Source organism: Biomphalaria glabrata, chromosome 12, assembly GCF_947242115.1.
Source record: "Biomphalaria glabrata chromosome 12, xgBioGlab47.1, whole genome shotgun sequence".
NCBI classification, from domain to species: domain Eukaryota; kingdom Metazoa; phylum Mollusca; class Gastropoda; family Planorbidae; genus Biomphalaria; species Biomphalaria glabrata.
The window spans coordinates 5847361-5868502 of NC_074722.1; the positions used below are offsets into that span (position 1 = coordinate 5847361).

The window sequence follows — 21142 nt, forward strand, 5'->3', positions numbered from 1 at the left end:
GGTATTTTTGCTACTTTATGCTCGCCAAAAAAGGATCGCCTTTGACATGCGGCCGTCCCCTGTGCTGGATAAGAGTCAGATCCAGTGCAGATGCACCCGTCGAATGGTGAATAGTCCACATTAGCCTACTGCAAACATGGTTAGGCCTATTTGTGTAGATATCAAATTTAGAAATCTGGTGGTCTGATTTATTTTAGCAAAAAGAATAACCCGTAAGAAAATGTATCTCTCCCACTACTCCCAGAAACCTTGACAAAATCTAAGATAAGCTTTTACAAAATTGTTTTTGCTCGCCCTTCCACTCATAGGACTATAGACTTATATTTCTACTCATTGTTACAAGAGCTAGGAAAAAGTGACCACCCTTGTTTTAAACAACCGGAACCGGATCTAGATTTAGCTGAAAGGGAGCTAATTCACCAACAAAAGTTTGATGTTTACAAGGAGGGAGATCTTAATTCAAACTAAAACATTAATTTTAGATACGCAAAAATGCCTGGTCAAATGTTTGATCACATACGAGAACTTTATCAAGCAGAGCTCTATGAAGACCTGAAGCAATTAGTTAGTATTTTTTTTATATAGATCTAGTCTAGTAGTCTAGTCTACGTATCCACTATCTAAAGAATGAAAGATCTCATCATGACAATGACAGTCATGATCTAGATTCTAGATTATTATTTGATAATTTTTTAATAGATTTTATTATTTTTATGATTTATCTAGAATAGAATCTAGTATAGTTACTAGTAAGTACAAACTAGTAATCTACTACACTAGACTACTATCTTAGACTTAGTCTAGAAGTCTAGACTCTAGACTTACTCTTAGACTTCACTTAGTCTTAGTATCTAATTATCTAGAATTTTAAGACAGCTACCCCCCCCCCATCCCCCACTGAGCTAGACAAGAGAAGTGATTAGAGTACCAAGACTGGCAAGAGTGTGTAGTGTAGCCTGTAACTGTAGGCAGTGTACATACAGATGTACTGCTGCGTTTCTCTCTGTGTAGACAGTGTAGTGTTTTACTCAATTTACTGTATTGTGTAGGGTTAGCCCAGACTAAAACTAGTAACTAGTAGGACTAGTGTAGTAGTGTCAGTGACTAGTGTTAGGCCGTTCAGTCCGCCTGAAAAATCGTCCATATTTTTTTTGTCCCACTTCGCCGAGAAACGAGGTTAGGGTATCCCATTTTCTTTTAAAAGCCTCTTGTAAATATAAGTTGTATATAGTCATGTGATACACCGTTGTACGCAGAAATGGATGACGTTTCCATTACTGTTTGAAATATTAAGATAGCTTAAGCGTGTACGAAACTGTTGCAGGTTGAAGTTTACTCTGTAATATCTTCGTATTCTGTTGACCCTTAAGAAAATTTCAAACATTGTTTTAAAGCTCATCACTTGCCGATTCTATGTGTGTAATTAGTTTTTTTGTATGTATTGACAATTCCAGTAGCTTTTGATTGAAAGTAATATTTTATTTTGGTCCAATCAAATCACTCGCGCAGCCCTCTTTTTTTCCCTTCGCATAATTCGTGATGTCAAAAGTAGGTCACATGACTGGGCCCAGCCAATCCCCTTGTGCTTACCGGCTGTATAAATGGGTCAAATGAATTTTTCCTTTATTATATTTATCAATGTATTTAGCCGTAAAAACAAACATTTTAGTTGATTTTGTATTTATTTAATTATACATTTGATTTTAGGCCATCTTTTTATGACATGGTCATAACTCCAATAAGTCAGATCATGTACATTAGAATTAGATCTAGACTAGATCCAGACATCGCCGGGAGGGGGGGGGGAGTGGCCATGAATGAATGCCATGTCAGATGAACATATTTTCTCACTTAAAATATTATTTCATAATGTTAATTAAAAGTTAAATAACATTAAAAAATCACAGGAATATTAATTTTAATGTATCTTAAAATATATATTTAAAAGCTAAATAATAATTAGATCTATATAGATTAAAAAATATAATTCAAAGTGACTATGTAAGACAAGACAACGAAAAGTGGGACAAACAAATAAGTAAAATACAAAGGCAAAAAAGAGGTCAAAATAATTAACTAAAAAATTTATAACTTTTGAACTAATTATCCGATTTTCAAAATTCTTTTTGTTTCATTTATATCTCAAAATTATCCATCTAGCTATTGTGGTTTCATTGCATATAAGTAAATAACTATTTTATCACTGAACGCCCTACTAGTGTACAGATTTGAGTCTTGACAAAATTTATACTGACACTGTAGCTAGATCTACTGTAGTCTGACTGTGTGTGACAACTACTGTGACAGTCAGTAGATTTAGACTTAGATTTTAGAATAGAAATCTAGATCTATGTTTCTGTATATTATCTAGACAATTTTGTGTTATTTTTGTATAGAAATTCTGAATCTAGATAGAGTACTGTACGATTACCAGCAGCGCTAAGCAAATTTGCAACCATTTTTTACGTGTCAGTTTTCTTAGCTCTATAATGGTTTGGCCTATGAAAAAACTGAGAATATCAATGAATGTGTCATCCTCTTGTCTATAAAAATGACTACTTTGTAAAAAAAAGTTAAAATTATATTTGAGGTGAAAGAATGGTAGGGTGGGTATGGTCATGGTGATGCATAAAAATTTGCACCTATAATTTTTTTTTTTTTTTTGTAAAAGTGGAAGGCCGATTAGAGACTTTAACAGCCACATCAAATGAAACAGATCTATATCTTGAACATGTTTTAATTAAAAATTTCTCCTTAAAATTATTTTCTTTTTTACACCAGCACAAGGACACGAGGTCATTTTTATGTATGTCACACCTTAGCCTTTTTGATACCATTACCTGGAAGATCAATAATTTAGAGTGTCTTCACTCTTCTAGTATGCTTGGTGGGCATGGAGGGAGAGGAAGCTTCACTATCTCTTCTGATTTTTGGCATTTTTTTTTAGCATATATAGTCAAAGTCACAGTTTTGCTTGAAGCTGGTTGACCAATCGTTAATCTTTTGACCTATGACCCCTTCTTGTAACTGACAGTAGCTGGCTGACCAATCATTGTTTTTTTCCTCCGACCCTCCATATTTTCACAACTACTGTAGTTGTTAGGTGGATGATTACTAATTGTTGGTTACATCTACCAAGTCCCCTTATTTCTTAATATTATGACTTTTTTTTTTAAACAATGGAAACTTTTGAAACCATGTGTTAACCAAAAATAAATTAATAACTGTTTAAAGCAATTAAAAAAAAACTTAACACAGAACCATAACCTTCAAATACAACAACAAAACATAAAAAAAAAAAAAGAAATTAACAATGTTTTATTAGTTGGTAATTGATATGCCTGTAACCTTTCAAAAATGGAATAGGAGGTAAAAAGTAACAGCCACCCCCAACTTGAAAATCTCAGGCTAAAATGGTGATAACCGAATTAACAAGTGTATTTCCTCATTTATTTTAAGAAAAAAAAAAACGAAAGTACTATAGCTACTGTGCCATCAAAGTTAAAAAATAGCACTAAGCATGACCTACTCTCCTTACCAGGGGGAGGGGGGATGGGCTGCTGAGTTTGTCCTTAGATTAAACTCTGTTGACAGAAGAAACCTGTGTCTGAAATTAAAAAAAACTGGTACAAGCCCAATATCCACAATGAAGTTGGGTTGTAAACATTGAATTAAAGAGGATCTTATCTTATATGATACAGACGTTACTTAAAAAAAAGAAGATGACTACGTCCTACTCCTCATGCGTGGATATAAGAATAATATGGTGAGAAAGCTGGTATGCTTTAAGGGCGGGATGCTGGTAATCTAACTTGACTCTATATAGATGCCAATATATTATCATATTTAAAGCCCTTTGTCCGAGTTGTTTTTTCCTTTTCTTCTTTGTTTTTTGAATCACTTAGTATGTTACACCTGTTATTCTGGTATTTTACCTTACTGATAATATAGGAGATATGCTTTAACTCTTTTTTTTCCCCTACCTCCACATTTAAATAGATTGGTTTGGTTAAAAATCTCTGCACCTCCTCTTTATGCAATATTTTAATGGCAATGTATCTTTATAATAAATACCAAAAAAAATAATTAGAAATGAAATAAAATAGTCTATTTAGATTAATTAATGTTCATGTGCCCATGTCAGTGATATATTATATAGATCTAATTATTAATCCCAATGTTCTGTACTATTTTATCTTTAGGCACAGACGTAATATTCATACTTTTTTTTTCCCCTAAAGGTTTGTATAGTTCTGTCTATGATTGAAGGCAACGCAGGGAATGATGTTGGGGAAATTTTGTCATTTCCTCAGAAGTATCAAAGTTTAATTTATTATGGAGATGCTCTTTACCACCTTGGAGAGTATAAAAAAGCTGAGGTAATCATTCCAATTTTTTTTTTTTTTTTTTTTTGGAAAAAGGGGGGGGGGGGGTTCTTTAGAATCATAAATCATTGTAAATTTAGTAGCTGCTGTCAACATTTTTCTTAGAGTTTTCCCATTAAAGTGAGTCTCAAATGATAAAATATGTTTTTATTTGTTGCTAGTTAAACATTTTTCTTTATGTTTTCAGAGTATATTCATGCGATGTCTTCAACTGAGAAAGGCTCTGAATAAAAGTAAAATCAAGAGTGTCTCATCGACCGTGAGTGTAGAACTGTACTCATCTTTTTATTAGATTGTTGTACTCAACATTTTATATAGATGGTATTGTTTGTCATTCTAATTATACAAAATATATTATTTGACACTATCTTTAATCTGTAACTCTGCTAGGAGCTGACATCAGAGGTTGACCTCAAGTACAAGATCTATCAATGCCTGCATAAAATGAAGCAGAATGTAGAGGCTGTGAATATTGTAAGTGAATGATATATTTATGTAGATTTGTGTATATTGTTAATTATCAGCTTCACTGAATTGAAAAACAAAATCAGGAAAAGCTTTTAAAAACTACAATGTCGTGGAGGTAGAGAAATGTCAGGTTGACTATGGAAAAAAACAAGAATAATGATTTTTATGAACTTGGCTTGATTGACATGTAAGCTACTATTATACTATTACAATAGCATGGTTGAGAGGCTAAGTGCACTTGAACTTGGCTTGTCTTGGCTACCTGGAAGGGGGCTTGAGGTTCAACACCCGACTCGGGCAGAGTTGCGTTTACCGAGCGCCTAAAGGCAGCTCGGAAAACCAACTCCTAGATACCCCCCCTCCCCCCACACACACACACTGGTCCACAAATGAGATTGGACCAAAAGCGCTCTGAGCATGCTATAAGCATGAAAGTAGCGCTATATAAAAGCTATAATAATAAAATGAAAGTAAGATTGCCTACAAAACTAACTCCTAGCATTAGACTAAAGAATTCTAAAAAAAAAAATATTACAAAGCATTACTTTAAAGCCTCTGGTAATACTTTTATCAAAATATGCAGTCCTTTGTTCAGCAATAATGTAACAGGCATGTATAAAGCTATGAGAAAACCTTTTGGATCTCCCACTAACCTGTGTGCCTCACAAAATAAAAATATTACACTGTTATTAGAGATCATGCATTGCGATTGAAGCAGTGGGTGGAACTTGTAATCTCTCAGAGTACTTTGTACAACTTTCCAGCTTTTGCAATAAAGGACCTAACTCCCACTGAAAAGGAACTAGATATCAAAATACTTAGACCTGGTGGATATTAAATAAAATAATAATTATGGCTGTCCCAATAAACGGTGTGAACTTTTTATGCTACTACAAAAAGCACTGTACAGTGCGATAGCTCTGTTTTCTCTGTGAAGAGCTTAGATATATAATTAGCTTCACAGAAATGTTTGCACAGGGCAATATAGAAATACTTGAGATCTACTAAACCATTATTGTGGTGAACAAATATACCTACCTAGGCTTAAGCATCAACATTTTAATTCTTAACGATGAGGTAACAAACATTGAAAGCAAGCCTGAACAAACAATGGATTGACCTCAGACTCCTCTGTGACTCCTTTGGTGTCTCTTTAAGGATGACCTTTCTATTTGACAGTTAAAGTTGGTCAACAAAACATATGAGCAACAAACAACATAGGGGAATCAACTTGACAATTTTTGGAACAAATCAATAAAATAAGTTTGTGTTATGTATGCATATCTCCAACCCATAAAAAAAAAGCAATAATTTTAGTCTTTTTCAAATTATAATTTTAGCTTAAAATGAATTTCTGTGTTTAAAAGTAATTTTTTTGTATAATTGTTCTTTCAGCTTGAAAGTATCAACACAAAGAAAAGAACAGCCAGAGTCAATCTTGCGCTTGCTAAATTGTATCTCCATGATGGCAAAGACAGATCAGCTATCACTTGTTACAAAGAATTAATCAGGTTATTTCTAAGAAAGTTCTCAATTTTTAAGAACACTATCTAAAATACTTAAAATGAAAAAAAAAATGTCACCTGGTATTCTTTTGTATCTTCACAGAGAGCACCCCCTGGCACTTGATGCCCTTACAAGTCTGTTAAGTCTGGGAATGAGGGGAGTGGATCTCATGTCTTACATTATGAGCAGCATACCACAGACAACTTGTGAATGGTGAGAAGATATGGGTTGTCAATTGAGTTATATTGTTGGCAAATGATTAGTGTGGACCTTTTTTTTTTTTTTTTTAATGAGTATAGTGTTTGCTAAGGATATTATGTAGATTTTTTTTTTTTTACTTTATCCGATTCATGTGCAAGATTGTTCTATGATCATATAACAGCTAGAATAAAACCTTATTTAATATTTAGATCTTTACTACTGCGATCCTTGATTGTTCTTTTTTTCTTAGTTTAATGTTGCATTCTGGAAAAAATTATCAACTGTTTATTAGTGTGCATTCCAATCCCTTTACCCGTGCTTTGTCTTAAAGTACTCTAACATGAACATCTCTTCATTTACCATATCTCACTCACACTCATCAGAGAGTAGGACAATTTGGGTCCATCCATTTTAGAGAGTTCTTGCTTGTTGCTACAATTCTCGTTTTCTTATTGTTTTTGTTCAAGGCTAAACTGTTGGATAAAAGGGCAAGCACGGATGGCTTCTAAAGAATATAACAGTGCAATAGCTACGTTTAGATCCCTGGAACCAAAAGTTTGTACATGTTTGTTGTTTTGTAGAGTATTTTAAAAGTTTGTCGTTAATTGTTTCATATACCGGTACACGTTTTAAAAAGTTTTTTTATATGCGATTTGAATAGTTAAATTTTTTTTTTTCATTTAATCTACCTATTTTAATGTTTCATATATACTATTTTAAAATCTGTGTTAATGTTATTTTTTTTCTTTGCTCTAGTTCAAATGTTTGTTTTGTGGTGTTTCTAAAGTTTCTAATAAAATAATTATTTTTTATTTGTTTACTTTAAAATCTATAGATTGTATCATTTTTAGTCATTTTGGAACTGGTACTTATAAAATATTGAGTCTAAGTTCTAATTGTATTTACTGTCAACTCCAAGCTAGAAACTATATTAGTTTAGTTAAAAAATTATTAGTTAATGTCAAACTTTAAATTCTATTGATACATTTTTCTATTTACAGCATGGTTTGAAGGACAATGTTCTTATCTTGAGTTACTTGGGGGAGGCATGTTTTCATGCTGGTCACTACATGCAGGCCATGACCCAATTCAGACGAGTGAGTTCCTCTTTGATTTTATATTCAGAAATGTTATCTAGTTAACTGTTCAAACTACAATGATTATTTAAAATTTTTTGAAGTCTTAGGCACACTGTGTTTGACAAATTAAAGACGTTTGTGCGTATTTGTTAACGACATTTTAGGTTCACATCCTAGACCCCCTGTATTTAAAAAACATGGACATCTATGCCTACCTGTTGTCTAAAGAGAAGAAGACAGAAGATTTGCACCAGTAAGTGTTACGTAGACCCCCACTAACAAAACTGTTTACTTTTACATTGCACCATCAAAACAACTATTTAAAAAGCTTAGTTAGAGCCAAACAAATGAAAATGTGGCTGAAGAAAAAGGAATTATAAAATAATTATTTTGTGGCATTTTTATTTTATTCTCATTTAACACTATTTGTTTCACTTATACCAGTGTTTCCCAAACTTTTTTGCTTAACTGAGTTCTTCGCACATTTTGAGTATTTAGTGGAACACTTTGCTTATTTTTGTTTTTAAAAAGATTAATTCGTGTGGTGGCTTACTAGTTAATTATTCCAGTAGTTCGTGGAACACCTATTCAGGCCTCTCGGAATACAGTTTGTTTTTCTTGGTTAGAACTGACCTCTGTCCAAGAAATGTTACTAAGACTATGTACTGTGCCATAACATATGAAATAAAATGAAATCAGAACTTTAATGGAGAGTTATTGGACTATTGATATTGATATTGCTTATAATTTTTATAAATATTAGTAAACATGCACAAAAATATATTTCATTTTTGTTTACTGCCCAGGCTAGCCCAGAGTTTGATGTCAGTGTCTGAGCATGCGGTGGAGCCTTGGGTTGCTATGGGTTATAGTTCTCTTGCACTTCACTTTCCCAACGCCAATAAGAGCAAAACTATTCGAGCAATTTACTGTGCTCAGAAGGTAATATATGTGATCCAGTTTGCATCAATATTTTAGTTGTATGGCTCAGGCTGTTCTGGTCTGGGGAAAATTATTTTAACTAATACAGACTTTTTTTATATTGACAGTTTATGATTTCCTGTCACTTAAATAATTTATAGTTTATTATATTACAAGAAATCTATGCTTAAACCAGAAGACATTCTGCAGGCAAAGCCAGCAAAGTAAGTTACTAAATACAAAAATTACACATTGTAAAAAAAAAATTCTCTGCGATCTTAATTTGAAGTAAATGTATCTTAACATGAACATTTTAATATCCATAGGTCTATAAAGTTAAGCATGTTAAGTTTTTGTAGGTGTTGATGTTTCAAAACATCATAGTCTCTTGTGTCTCCTGATTAGTTTCAGCCGTGATCTGAAAAGGTCTTTTCATTCATAATCGTTTCCTTTCTTTCTTAAATGTTTTAAATTCTTTGAGTTTAATCAAAAATAATTTCCTTTTGTTAAGCACCAAAAAATCTTTCCCATCGACCTGTCCCTACAATGAGCAAAGTGTCTAAAATGGTTGCTTTATTTCTTCACTTTTTAAAAATTTCTATATGGGATAATGAACTCCAATTTTCTATTTAATGTTTTGTTTTTCTAATGTGTTATTTTTTGCTGTTATATTTGTGCTATAAGGATAAATGGTAAAATTTAAAAAAAAATTCAATTTGAATAAGGAAATTCTCTTTATGAGACTTAGAATCAATATTTTATCCTCAATCCCTGAGTTCTCTTTTTTTTTTTATTTATCAGAATTCATTAAATGAACATAATGATGTTACTATCTATTTGCAGGCTTATTCTCTAGACAACTTGTCAGTTCAGGCTCTGGTTTTGAAGGGTACTGCACTGTTAGATATGAAGAAAGGGCCCCAGGCTTTACAGCATTTTCAGGAAGCCATTCGAACTGCTCCTAATAGGTTTGAAGCTTATCAAGGTAAGTTTCTACAAAGTCAATGAGAAAAAATTTTTAAACACATCTTTTTCAACAAAAAAACAATTATTATCCTTGTTTTCTTGTCTCTCTACTTAGGCTTGGTAGATTGCTATATGAGTAACAGAAAGATTAAGGAAGCTATGGCGTGGGCAATGAGAGCTTGTAAAACAATTGGAAATAATGCTAGAACTATTACTGTAAGTAGTTTTGTTTTTTGTCTGCTTTGAACCAACCATTTCTGATAAGTCTTAGCATATTGTGCTGTTTCTATGAGTTTTTGTCCTTTTGAGTCCCCTTCAATTTAAGTGTTTTTTTTATCTTCTGACCCTCAAAGAAATAAACCAGCATAAAAAAAAGTAGAGGTTTAATTTGCCTTCTTTACTGACACAAATAGTAAGAATTAGGTTATTCTTATATTGCATTTGGTGAATTCCAAGTCTAGTATTTAGAAGTGTTAGTTGAAATCTTGTTGGAACTCGTGCCAGACCGATAAGAATAGTTTGAAATATAGTCTTTTAGAAGAACCTGTTCACTTCTTTGTTAAAACTTTACAAATACATGACAAGATATATATGCATTTTTATTTTGTAACCTCTTAAATATTAAAAGTTCAATTTTAATTTTTGTTTTCCTGTCTAGCTGGTAGCTTCTGTATTGGCTAAGGATCCAACCAATTTAGTTAAAGTAAGTTTTTATGAATACATTAGTTTTTACCTCCATGTTTGTACTATAAATTTTACATATTTTTTTTTTTGATTTTTAAAACATTTAAATGTCAACTGCAGGTCTAGGTAATTATGTTCTGCTTTTACAGAGCATTGAAATAATGTAAACAATAAATACACTATTAAATAAATAGCTCTAGTTTATGAAGAGAAGACATTAACCCTTTGGACCCTCGCAGTTCCCTGCTCTTAGTTTCCTATTCCCCTAGACAAGCATGCTCAAAACAAAAAACTACTGGTATTAAAACTTTCAAATGAACTATTTTATTTTTAGAGAATTTTTTTTTTTTTTATTAGTATCTTTATTTCCTAAATTCTTTCTTGGTATGCCAGTCTTCTCAACATGTAAACCCCTTTAATCTTTCGATGGACCTGGTGCTGGTACAGATGAGGATCATTTACTGTAACTCTACCGATTTCTAGATTATCGTTGAGTCAATCTTCATTTCACTATCAACAGTATCATTGTAATTATATTCTATATCTAGTTTGTTTCTTAGTATCATTGAGGATATAGTTTACTGCTTCATGCAAAGTTTATTTTTTTTTATTAGCCTATGATTACCTGAATCAATAGCGTGTCTTTTCATTTTGTAAATCAATTTACCATTTAAAAATACAAGACTCATTGGTGCGCTATTATTGTCATTTACCATAAGTCGAATAGTCCTATGTGACAAGTTTCTATTCTTTGCATTTTTAATTATGGACATTAGGTTTAAGGTAAGGTTTGCGAGACCGATATATCGGGCTGGTGGGGCTTGGATTTCATGAATTGACAATAAACAAACAATAATGTAATACTTTAACTATCTCTTAGGTTCTACGACTAAACTCAGCAGAAGCCATATTTTTTAATATAGTTGTTTAATATTCCTAGATATAATATTTAAAAGTTACTGACAATTTGAGTTACTAAATTTGTAAGTGTAGAGTTACTATGGGCTGTTGTTGTTTTTTTAATCTAATTAAATTTAAGACTATTTTTAGTTAGCTTTTCCAAATTTTACAGGATACATTTTTTTTTCTTTCTGTTAACAATTATTTTGCAAATGGTATAAAGTCTCTCTCTTTTTTTAAAAGGCCAAACAGTACCTTAATAGAGCTATGACCTTTGACTCCAATCTTCTGGATCCAGTGTATTTGATGGTAGATCTGCTTATGCAAGAACATGATTACACCAAAGCTATTGAATTGTTAGTATTTGAAGTGTATTTTGATTTATTTTTTTTCCTTTTCAAAATTAATGCATTCTGATACTATTCATTTTGAAAGGACAGAGGATTCCATCATATTTGAAGGTGTTATTAGGTATCCCTAAGCTTAGTTCCAACATATACCTTTTTTTGAGACATTAAAAAGACTGTTGGCCTGTCTCATAATACCATAGTTCATTGGTTCTAGAATCTGATAATTTCAGTAGCTGGATTGCCTCATTTCACATGAAGTCACAAGCTTCAGAACCAGAAACTGGTATATATTTCTATGCCCAATTAGTCTGTAGTCCAGATAGATCTTTGATTTCAAGATTGGCCACTCCTTTGTGCTAAAGAGAGAAAAGCCCCCATTGTTGCATGACGCGTATGACGTAATCATCTTCTTTTTTAAAGTAACGTCTATATTATATAAGATAATAAGTTATTACTGTGACTATTATCTCACTGTGGAACATATCCTCCTTGATTGCCCCAGATACCTGGATAGTAGAGGGAAATGTTTTGGAACAGATAACAACCTCAAAACACTGTTGGATTATGTTGATCTTTGGAAAAATATTGGGTTTTATCTGGGAATTGGGGTTGGCTAGTAAAATATGAGTTGAGATCGGGCAAAGTAATTGTGAATATATAATATGTACAACAGATTTTTTTTAAAAATATAAATTTTTACTATGAATGGACCTTATTTGTAATAACTCAGTTGTGTAACTTTTAGCACTTGACCTATGAAGGGGAAGTAACCCTTGATGGATTTTATGCACAACATGGCCTAAATTGTGCAGATGTGCCAAAAACCCAAAATATCAAATATCAAGATAGAAGACTAATTAATAAATAATGCTGTTAAAACATTATCTTGTTCTCTTTGTTAGACTCAGAAAAGTTTTAGAAAATCACAGCACAACAAAATTGCATCAGCAGTTGGCAGACTGTCTACAGAGCATAGATCAGAAACAAGAAGCTTTAGACCAGTACAGCATATCTCTCAGGTACAGTTAGATGTAAATACTTCATTGTCATATGTTATGTATGTCAGAAGTAGTTTTTATCTTTATTTTGTGAAAACCTAATAATATAAATATAGTTTTTAGTAATCTCTAAATGGGTACAAACTTGATTCTCCTGGAGAATATTGAAGACACTTAGAAGCTGAAGGTAGATTACATAAGAGAATCATAGATTAATTCCTTAACTGTGTTTATACACACTTGTAAAGAAGGACTTTGATACATTTGAGCTGCTGCCTGTCATTGGTAATCCAATTAGTATACTTTGACCAAGCTCTTAATGCCATCTTTCTCTCTATACCCCCCCCTCCCCCCCCCCCCCCCTTTAATCCCTCATTATATGTCAAAGAAAATGGGGAAAAGTGTAGCCCATTTTTTTTTTTTTTTTTTTTTAGTTTTGAAAAAGTCTTATCTCCAGAATTTAAAGTTTATAGTCATGAACCTTGTATATTATTCACAATATTACATGAATAATTTTGAAACTGGCAATACTTGCTTTAAAAAAGTATTTACATGCAAATATTTTGTTCTTTTATTTTCCTTAAAGCCTGGACCCAAATAATTTCCGAGCTCGTGAAGGTTGTGATAGAATTGAAAAACATAATGAGATGGGCCTGGATGGTACCTATGATGTAGAGGCCGAGGAAATGATGAACCCAAGTGATGGGGAGGTAAGTCATGTGATCAAATTGTTTTCCCAGCATATCTTATATCTGCAGCAAAATAAAGCTTACCTTACTCTGTTCTACAATTGAATATAGTCACTAGTTTTAATGACTGGGCCTAAGTCTGGAAGGCCTAAAGTCCAATCTAATAATAGAAATGAAAAATTACCTTTAAATATTATATATATACACATTGTATTATTTATATATATATATATATATATAAATGTAGTTACTAGCAAAGACACCCTCCGTCTATTCTGGTATTAATTCAGCTTTCAAAAGAGCATCTGTCACATGAATGCACACTCTAATGATAGTAATTTGTGTTATTTCATTCAAAACGTTAAGATATGCTACGTATATTATTTTACTTATACAAAATGTTTTTTTAATGAATTTGTTTTTAAATTTCAATCTTAGCCTGACTACAGTGATATGGAAAGTTGGTCAGAAACAGAGTTTAGTCAGCCATGAGATACCAGTATTGATTTTAATGAGAGACTGCATCACTCAATATGTAATAAAATAACAGAGACAAATCTTAGATGCCCTACTAGGCAAAAGGATTGTTTTTCTCACTGGACGCAGGTCTGCAAATATTCTGCTGATAAGTTAAATGCCTGGACAGGCAGCCCATTGTGATGATAATCTGTTCACTGTGTGAATTATCAATAAGAGAATGTATATTCCATGACTGATGCATGAAACTGTCTATTTTGTGAAGAGTTTCTAGGTGGTTAAATAGCTATTTTTGTATATATGGCGACCCTTGAATAATGTTCCGAATGTATTGAGAGAAATAAAATTAACTTAAAATATAGGAGGAACGGCTGAACTTTTAAAAGATTCTTTTGATATCAATTGCTGCTTGTATATTTTTAAACTATGAAGAGTGAATGTGAGCTATTTATGCAATGTTGAAATATTTGATGGCTATAAACTTCAAAATAATTGACTTATGCTTACAAAATTATAACATAGAAATGATCTTATTGTGACTTGTAAATATTTGTTGACAAGAGTAACAACAATGTACTGTTGATTGAGATCTGAAAAATAAAGCTAAAACCAAGAGCTTAGAAATGTAAGAAATTTAAACTCAAACACTGAATGTTTACAGTCATAAATCAAACTTAACTCTATCTTCTCCGTAATTATTTTCCACGTTCTGACAGAATTATTAATTTAATCCGATTGTAGTGCACTAATATGTTCTAATTAAAATGGCAAAACTTTTTTATTTACAATCATAGAATAATGTTTTTGATATTGAATTAAAGGAAAATGAATGCTCTTTTTAGATATTACAAAATCAAGTGTGTAAATTGAAGTGTTTTGTTGTTTTTTTTCTTTATGAAAAGTAAAAATGAAAATCTGAAAACTCACCAATGGATGACAAAAAATGTAATCCAAATCACATAAGGAGATCATTTCTATTCCAAACTGAATTCAATGCTTTTGTTCTATAATCCTTATTGATATTTTCATGAAATAGAACCACTCAAACAATAAAAAACTGGACAAAACTGGAGCACATTTATCAATTTCATAGTTAGAAACTGGTTTCCATTTTGTAAAAATGGATGCCCTGCGTGCTGGAGTGTTTATTTTTATTATATAGACTGCATAACTCTTTATTTCATCAACAAGATTATCAACAATTGCGGAATCTATTAGAGTGAAGCTCAGTTGACTCAGAATTGAGTAAGCTCATGTTGACACCTCTATATACCACATTGGCTGAAGTAGATCTATACTTACTGGAAGGAATAAATCTAAAGTTGTTTTCTGTTTTAGTACCCATCTCTGCATTTTTCAAATTTGTTGAAACAGGCCTAGATCTAGATGTATTCTTTGTGCTAATACATCTAGTTTTTAGGAGGGGGTGTGGCAGGTTCATCAGCTGATGAACTATCAGATTCAGATCTAAAATCTAGATCTAACACTGACACTAAAACTATCAATATGAACAGATTAAACAAAATCACTGTTATCTGAATCAATAAGGTCTTTTACATGTTGATCCGAATATGACTTAGATCTACAAATTTTAGCAGATTGATCTCCAGATGGGCTGGGCTCCATTTCCAAACATAAACAAACAAACAAAACAAAAGACGACTTTCAAAACGCTCCGTAATATTAAAACCATGTTGAAGGAAGTAAACAGTGAACTCTTCTGAAAGCGGAAATCGTGTAGATTTAGAATATAAGCATTTAAAACTATTAACCAAGAATAGGAACGAAACAAAGATGTTTAACTGCACCGATGACAATATCGTCGCTTAATCAGCTTTTTCAATTACGATGGACGCTATTATCGTCGCTTGGGAGAGAAAGAGTTAAAACTGTACATTATAAACACACAGCTTTGAACATTTAGTGCACAACAGTTTCAGCATGTTATTAAGACATTTCTGACACGTAATGATGGCAATGATTCTTAAAGCTGTGATAAAACTTGTCATGAAGACCAAACATTAATTGTACACTTCATGAAGACCAAATATTAATTGTACACTTTCTAATATGTTATTTTGGATATGCTGTCATTTTTTTTTCTTTTAAAAATTGCTAAATAAAAGGCACATTTGTACATTTAAAAACAGCTTTCCACTTTTATCTATATTGATTTAACTCTTTCTCTCCGTAATTATTTACCACATTCTGGTGGAATAAACGCTGGTATCGTCAGTTAGGAGAGATAGAGTTAAGCTGGTAATTCTATCTCTAGCGCTCTTGCATAAAAAAGTCTAAATGTGTACTTTGAAACATAAGATATGTGTGGCTGATTATTTTCTGTGCAGTGTAAAGCTTAACAATAACATTGAAACTATCTATTGTATTAGATGTTTAAAATTTGCTGATCACTCTCCCTTAACTCTTTTATGCTAGATCTTGTCTTTCTCTTGCACAGTCTTTGATGTTTTGTCAAAGTAGTTTGCCCGGTCCAACTTGATGTCATCTAGACTTTTATTCTTTAGGAGAAAAAATGCTCAGTTAAGTAATATAAGGCTGCATGTTTCCTATCAAGTTAGCCAAGAAATAATGTCTCCACTGTTTCAGCATGTTTTAAAAGCTTGTGTTCAAGTGATATTTTTAAAATTAAATTTGATAGAAATTTAAAATAATTTTGTTTAACTCTTGATACAAATTGTGCCGATGTTTCCATCTAAGATGGGCCTCTTCTTTTAATGAGCTCACTGGCTGGCTGATTGGAATAAGTGTCTGTTGTATTGTACCTTTGACTTTTGTTGACACTTCAATGTTAACAGATGGTCAATCTTTTGTTTACTATGGCATATGGCGTAATCACTGGAGAGGCACTTTGCGACTAATGTTGTGGAGAGCATCAGTCAAAATACATATCAGACATTTGGAGGTTGTGAAAACACTTTTCTCAATTTTTCTGCCTTTTCTTATTTCTGATTCAACATTTTTCTTGATGCCATAAAAAATTCAAGTAAATGCTTCTTCTTGTAAAGTCTTGGAAGACTTTCTTAATGCTTAGCTTTCAGGTGCTTACAAGCTGTAAGAGTTTATTTCAAAGTCAGAATTGGTTGAAAGTTATTTTTTAAATAATTAAAAAAAATGTATTAAGAGTTGGTCCAATATAAAAGCAAAGCATTTTGATATACTCTTTTCTGATGTTATATTGATCAACTGAGACAGCTTCAAAAAAGTGCTGTATGTTTTTTTTGTTTTTTTTACTGCTTTTTCTTTACCTAACATTAGGAGATATTTTTGGAGTCTGAATTGTCTCTTGCTTGGAAATAATGTGTGGCATTCTAAATCATTGTTTTCTTCTGTGGCAATACAACATCCATGTTCTGACAACAATCTCTACAACTGCAGCAATAATAGAAATATCCTTTTGTCATATGCCTGTCTTTGCACATTAATTGAAACTCTTTAGTCAATTTGTTCCAACAACACCAGAATGTGAGTAGGAAATTCATTTCCACTGCTTGGTCCATAAATATCATTGCTGACTTTATTGCCTCATTGTCTGATTTTTGAGGATGAATCTGATTTAGTGGTGAAAAACTGCTATAAGATTTTTGTCTCTTGACTGCTTGACAGATGCATGTGTTTTTGTTTTGTAATGTCTATTGATTGAAAATTTGCATTTATTAATTTAAAAAAATCTCACTTGTTATCAGTTAATTAATGGAAATTCACTGGGTATATTTAGATTTCTTGCTAAAATTTTGACTGCATTGAACTTTAAAATAGTTTAATTCCATACAAAGCCAAAGAACTTTTAAAAAAAAACTTTCACCACTTTATTTTGTACTCAGTGATACAATTCTTAAAGTTCTCTAAAGACTCCTCAGTTCCTGATGCTTGAAACCATTGAAAATGATTTTTACTTTGTTTATAAATTTCACATTTCTTTTGGACGGTGGTTTTAATTCATAGTTGGCCTCTCTACATTGGTAGAAATCTAACAAAATTTTTTTGGTAAAGACAGTAAAGTCTGTTACCATCTTGTCATTGAGACCCTGCAGCCTTCTAACGAAGTAATTTCTTGACCCTATTTCTTGAAAATCTCACATCTGTGAATAAAAGCATCTATTTTGTCAGAATTTTTGTAAAATGTCTACATTTGTCATGTTTACTATTTCTTTGACTTCAAATCCCCTTATTAGCTTGTAAGTCATTTGAATTTTGTATTCATTTTCAAACATTCTGACTTTATGTTTCTTCTTCCTTTTTATTCTTGGCTTAGTCGTCCATTTTCAAACCTTTTGACTTTATGTTTCTTCTTCCTCTTGGCTTAGTCGTCCATTTTCCTTCAACTTTCATTTCTTGTACCTTCAATTTTCTTTCTTCCATTTTGTCTTTCTCTAGCCTCTTTGTCTAGCATCCATCTCTTCATTCTTCCAGATTCACCTTTGACATTTCTTCATGTTTTGCAGCATGTAAAATCTCCCTTTTAAGTTTTTTATGTTATATATTTTTGTAATTCTAGGGTCGCCATGTTTGAGTTAATTGGCAAAATACATTAGCTGTTTGTAGATGAGCCCCATGTGTTTAGACTTGATTTTTAAATTACTTTTTTTTTTCATTGCCAATTAAATTGTTCATCATTGTAAGCTATAAATGATTTTTGTTTTTCTAAGATTTGTTTATATGAAGAAAAAAGGATGCTTATATTGGCGTTGTTACATAGGTTCTTTAATATAATCTTAACATAAATTAATGAATTAATTAATGATTTCAAATTCTGATGTATGTAATAATGTCTGATGATGGGATTGTAAAAATTACAGAACATTGAATTGTATTCTTGAACCTATTTCAGTTAAACACTTGAATTAGTGAAATATATTTAAAACTTGTAAGTCTCTAGGCAGTATTTCATTAAGTCAGGTCAGCAGTTTTTCAGTTTTTGATTTTGGATCCCAAGTAAATTATGTTGCAATTTCAAACGAATTTTTATTTAGGATAATAATAATAAGAATTATTTTTAAAATGAATATTTGACAATAATAAACTAAAACTGGATCATAGTTTTATGTCGTCATGCGATCAAACATCTTTGTTGTCTGGTAATTTTATCTAATCTGGCTTTGAAGATCTTCATATATACAGAAAGACAGTCATCACATTTATATATACAACCAAAACACACTCATAAATAATCTTTAAAAACATGTATTTTCGCTCACATTCTATGGGTGTTGATATAAAAGCCATGGCTGTCTTGGAACAGTGATAATTGTAAAATATCAAAAGCTATCTAAATAATCTTTTTATTTCACTCTTTTATTTTTATTTGTATGAAAAATATGTTCATCTTTTATGTGTGCAATATTGCTGCTTAGACAAACATGCCAATTTTGTTCAGTCTTGATATCAATTAATAGGAAGGCTACCTGAAGGACATACATTTAAGACATGATCAACTTCTTTGTGCTCTGTAAATAAAACATTCTATAAAGGATCACGGTAAACCTGAAGCAAAAAGTAAATGGCTGGTTAATAAACTAATCAAGCTAATTATGCACTTTTGTCATTCATAATGTGATGTTTTTTTGTGACCTATAAAAAAGAAAATTGTTTATATATACATATAAATCTCTATAATGTTTTTAATTTAAACTGAAGTTGCTGCCCATTCAAGGCAATGTGCAGCAAGAGAAAAATAGTTTATTTTAGGTTTAAAGAGAATATTTGTATCTGTCATCATCTCAGTCTGAAAAAGGACTTGGGCTGTTGAAGTAGAGGACATTTGATGGTCTATAAGTGAAATACTTGATAGAATAAACATTTTTACACAAGTTTTCTTGATGAGTATATTTTTTGATAGAACGACTTTAAACAAAAGTATCTGAATTTTGTATTTTGTTCTATATTTATTAGTTAGATTTATACAGAAATGATGAGAGTGAATTAGAGTCTTCTTGACGTCTTTGCGTAATGAACTTCTTCACTAGTTTAGTTTGTCTTTCATTTGAATTCTAAACATAAAGATGGTTACATTTCCTGTTTTTTGTTTTTGACTCTGTGTTTCATTTCTTTCTTTAAACATTGACATTAGTAAAGGAAAAAAAATGCATTTCTAGCTTTTAATATGGTTTTTTGTAAAAGTTTATAAAAGACTAATTTTTAGCAGCTCTCTAAAGGGGAAAAGACGCTATTAGTTTTGTGAAAAATGTATGTCCGTCCTGATTAGATCTTGTAAACTAGAAAAGAAAGTGAAAATCTGACAACATAATATTTTAGTCCATTCAAAGTTCTGATGCAACGGCTACTTTTTTCTTTTCTGAAAGCGAAAAATATAATTTTTTAAATCAGTTATGCAAGCAGTTTTTTCATAAAAATACACCACTCATACAACTATTCACTATTAATAGTAACAAACACACCAGGCTCTTTAGTAGGGGAGATATCCATTTATCATATTTTTAATATATTTATGCAAATGGTTTTAGACTTTTTGTAAAAAAAAATATTTTTTTTACATTTGTATTGCTACGTTATGTAAGTTCTGTCCTACTAACTACTACATTTTACCCAAAAGTAATGTTTAGTTTTTTTTTCATGAGAATAAAAGCTATTTAGTATGCATATAAGTTGGACATATTTAAAACAACAATTAATAAGTAGGTTTTCATATTATTGTGTGAACTGAACTGCAGTGCTATACTACGACCAAAGTACACTTAACTAAAGGAATTATTTTTTTTCCCTAAATGTTTTTTTCTTTTTTTGAGGATTTGAATAAGAGATTGACCCTTTACAAAACAATTAGATCAAGTAGATATTCATTATAAGACATTAGGCCAGGTTCACATCCAACTTCACATTCACTTTCACCTATCCTTTGGTCTGCTGGAACGCTGGGGCATTTTTTCTCCATTTTTGTCATTTGTCTTTGATAGAATTTCATTCTGATGTCCTTTCTGAAAATATTGATAGAATTTCATTCTGATGTCCTTTCTGAAAATATTAAAAACCTGCCTTTTTACCTAGGCTGCCTGGGGGTGGACCACTTCGGGGGCTGATTTTGAGTTTGTGTTTCCACACAAACTGTCTTTGTAACCTTGTTTATTTTTTTTTTTTTTGGTGTTGATTGATTTAAAATAGTTCAATTTTTTTAATACATTTTGTTTACTGACATTTCCACTAATAGTTTTTTGTTTCTTAATTTGTGCCTCATGGCATCAATTGAATGATTTGTAGTATATTTATCCTATTTTTATAGTTTTTCTAATTTTGAAATCAATCCCTGTCAGCAATGCATGTAAATAGTGAATACAATAAAACAAATAATTTTTTAATGAGTTCAGAATTGCAGTCTCTTCCAAGTTTTCCAAGTCAATTTCTTTTATATATGGCAATGTTCTCCCACTGCCAAATTTGAGTCAACCAATTTGAAGAGTCGTTTCAGAATGTCACCTGCACACTTCTATCAACTCAAAATTAGAACAGAAAGAATTAGTCACTAGTTTTATATACTTAGAGAAA

The 21142-nt window shown here is 31.5% G+C and overlaps 1 protein-coding gene across 1 annotated transcript; it reads left to right on the plus strand.

Moving 5' to 3' along the window:
• The first annotated feature begins 406 nt into the window (after positions 1 to 406).
• On the plus strand, positions 407 to 20955 carry LOC106072468 (anaphase-promoting complex subunit 7-like). Its single transcript, XM_056006466.1, has 17 exons — positions 407 to 564; positions 4242 to 4379; positions 4573 to 4644; positions 4776 to 4859; positions 6249 to 6364; positions 6462 to 6572; positions 7028 to 7115; positions 7562 to 7657; positions 7804 to 7892; positions 8446 to 8581; positions 9404 to 9545; positions 9642 to 9742; positions 10185 to 10229; positions 11354 to 11466; positions 12363 to 12479; positions 13045 to 13168; positions 13586 to 20955. The coding sequence occupies exons 1-17, from the start codon at positions 493 to 495 to the stop codon at positions 13637 to 13639; spliced, it is 1698 nt and encodes a 565-aa protein (XP_055862441.1). The 5' UTR covers positions 407 to 492; the 3' UTR covers positions 13640 to 20955.
• The last annotated feature ends 187 nt before the right edge of the window (positions 20956 to 21142 follow it).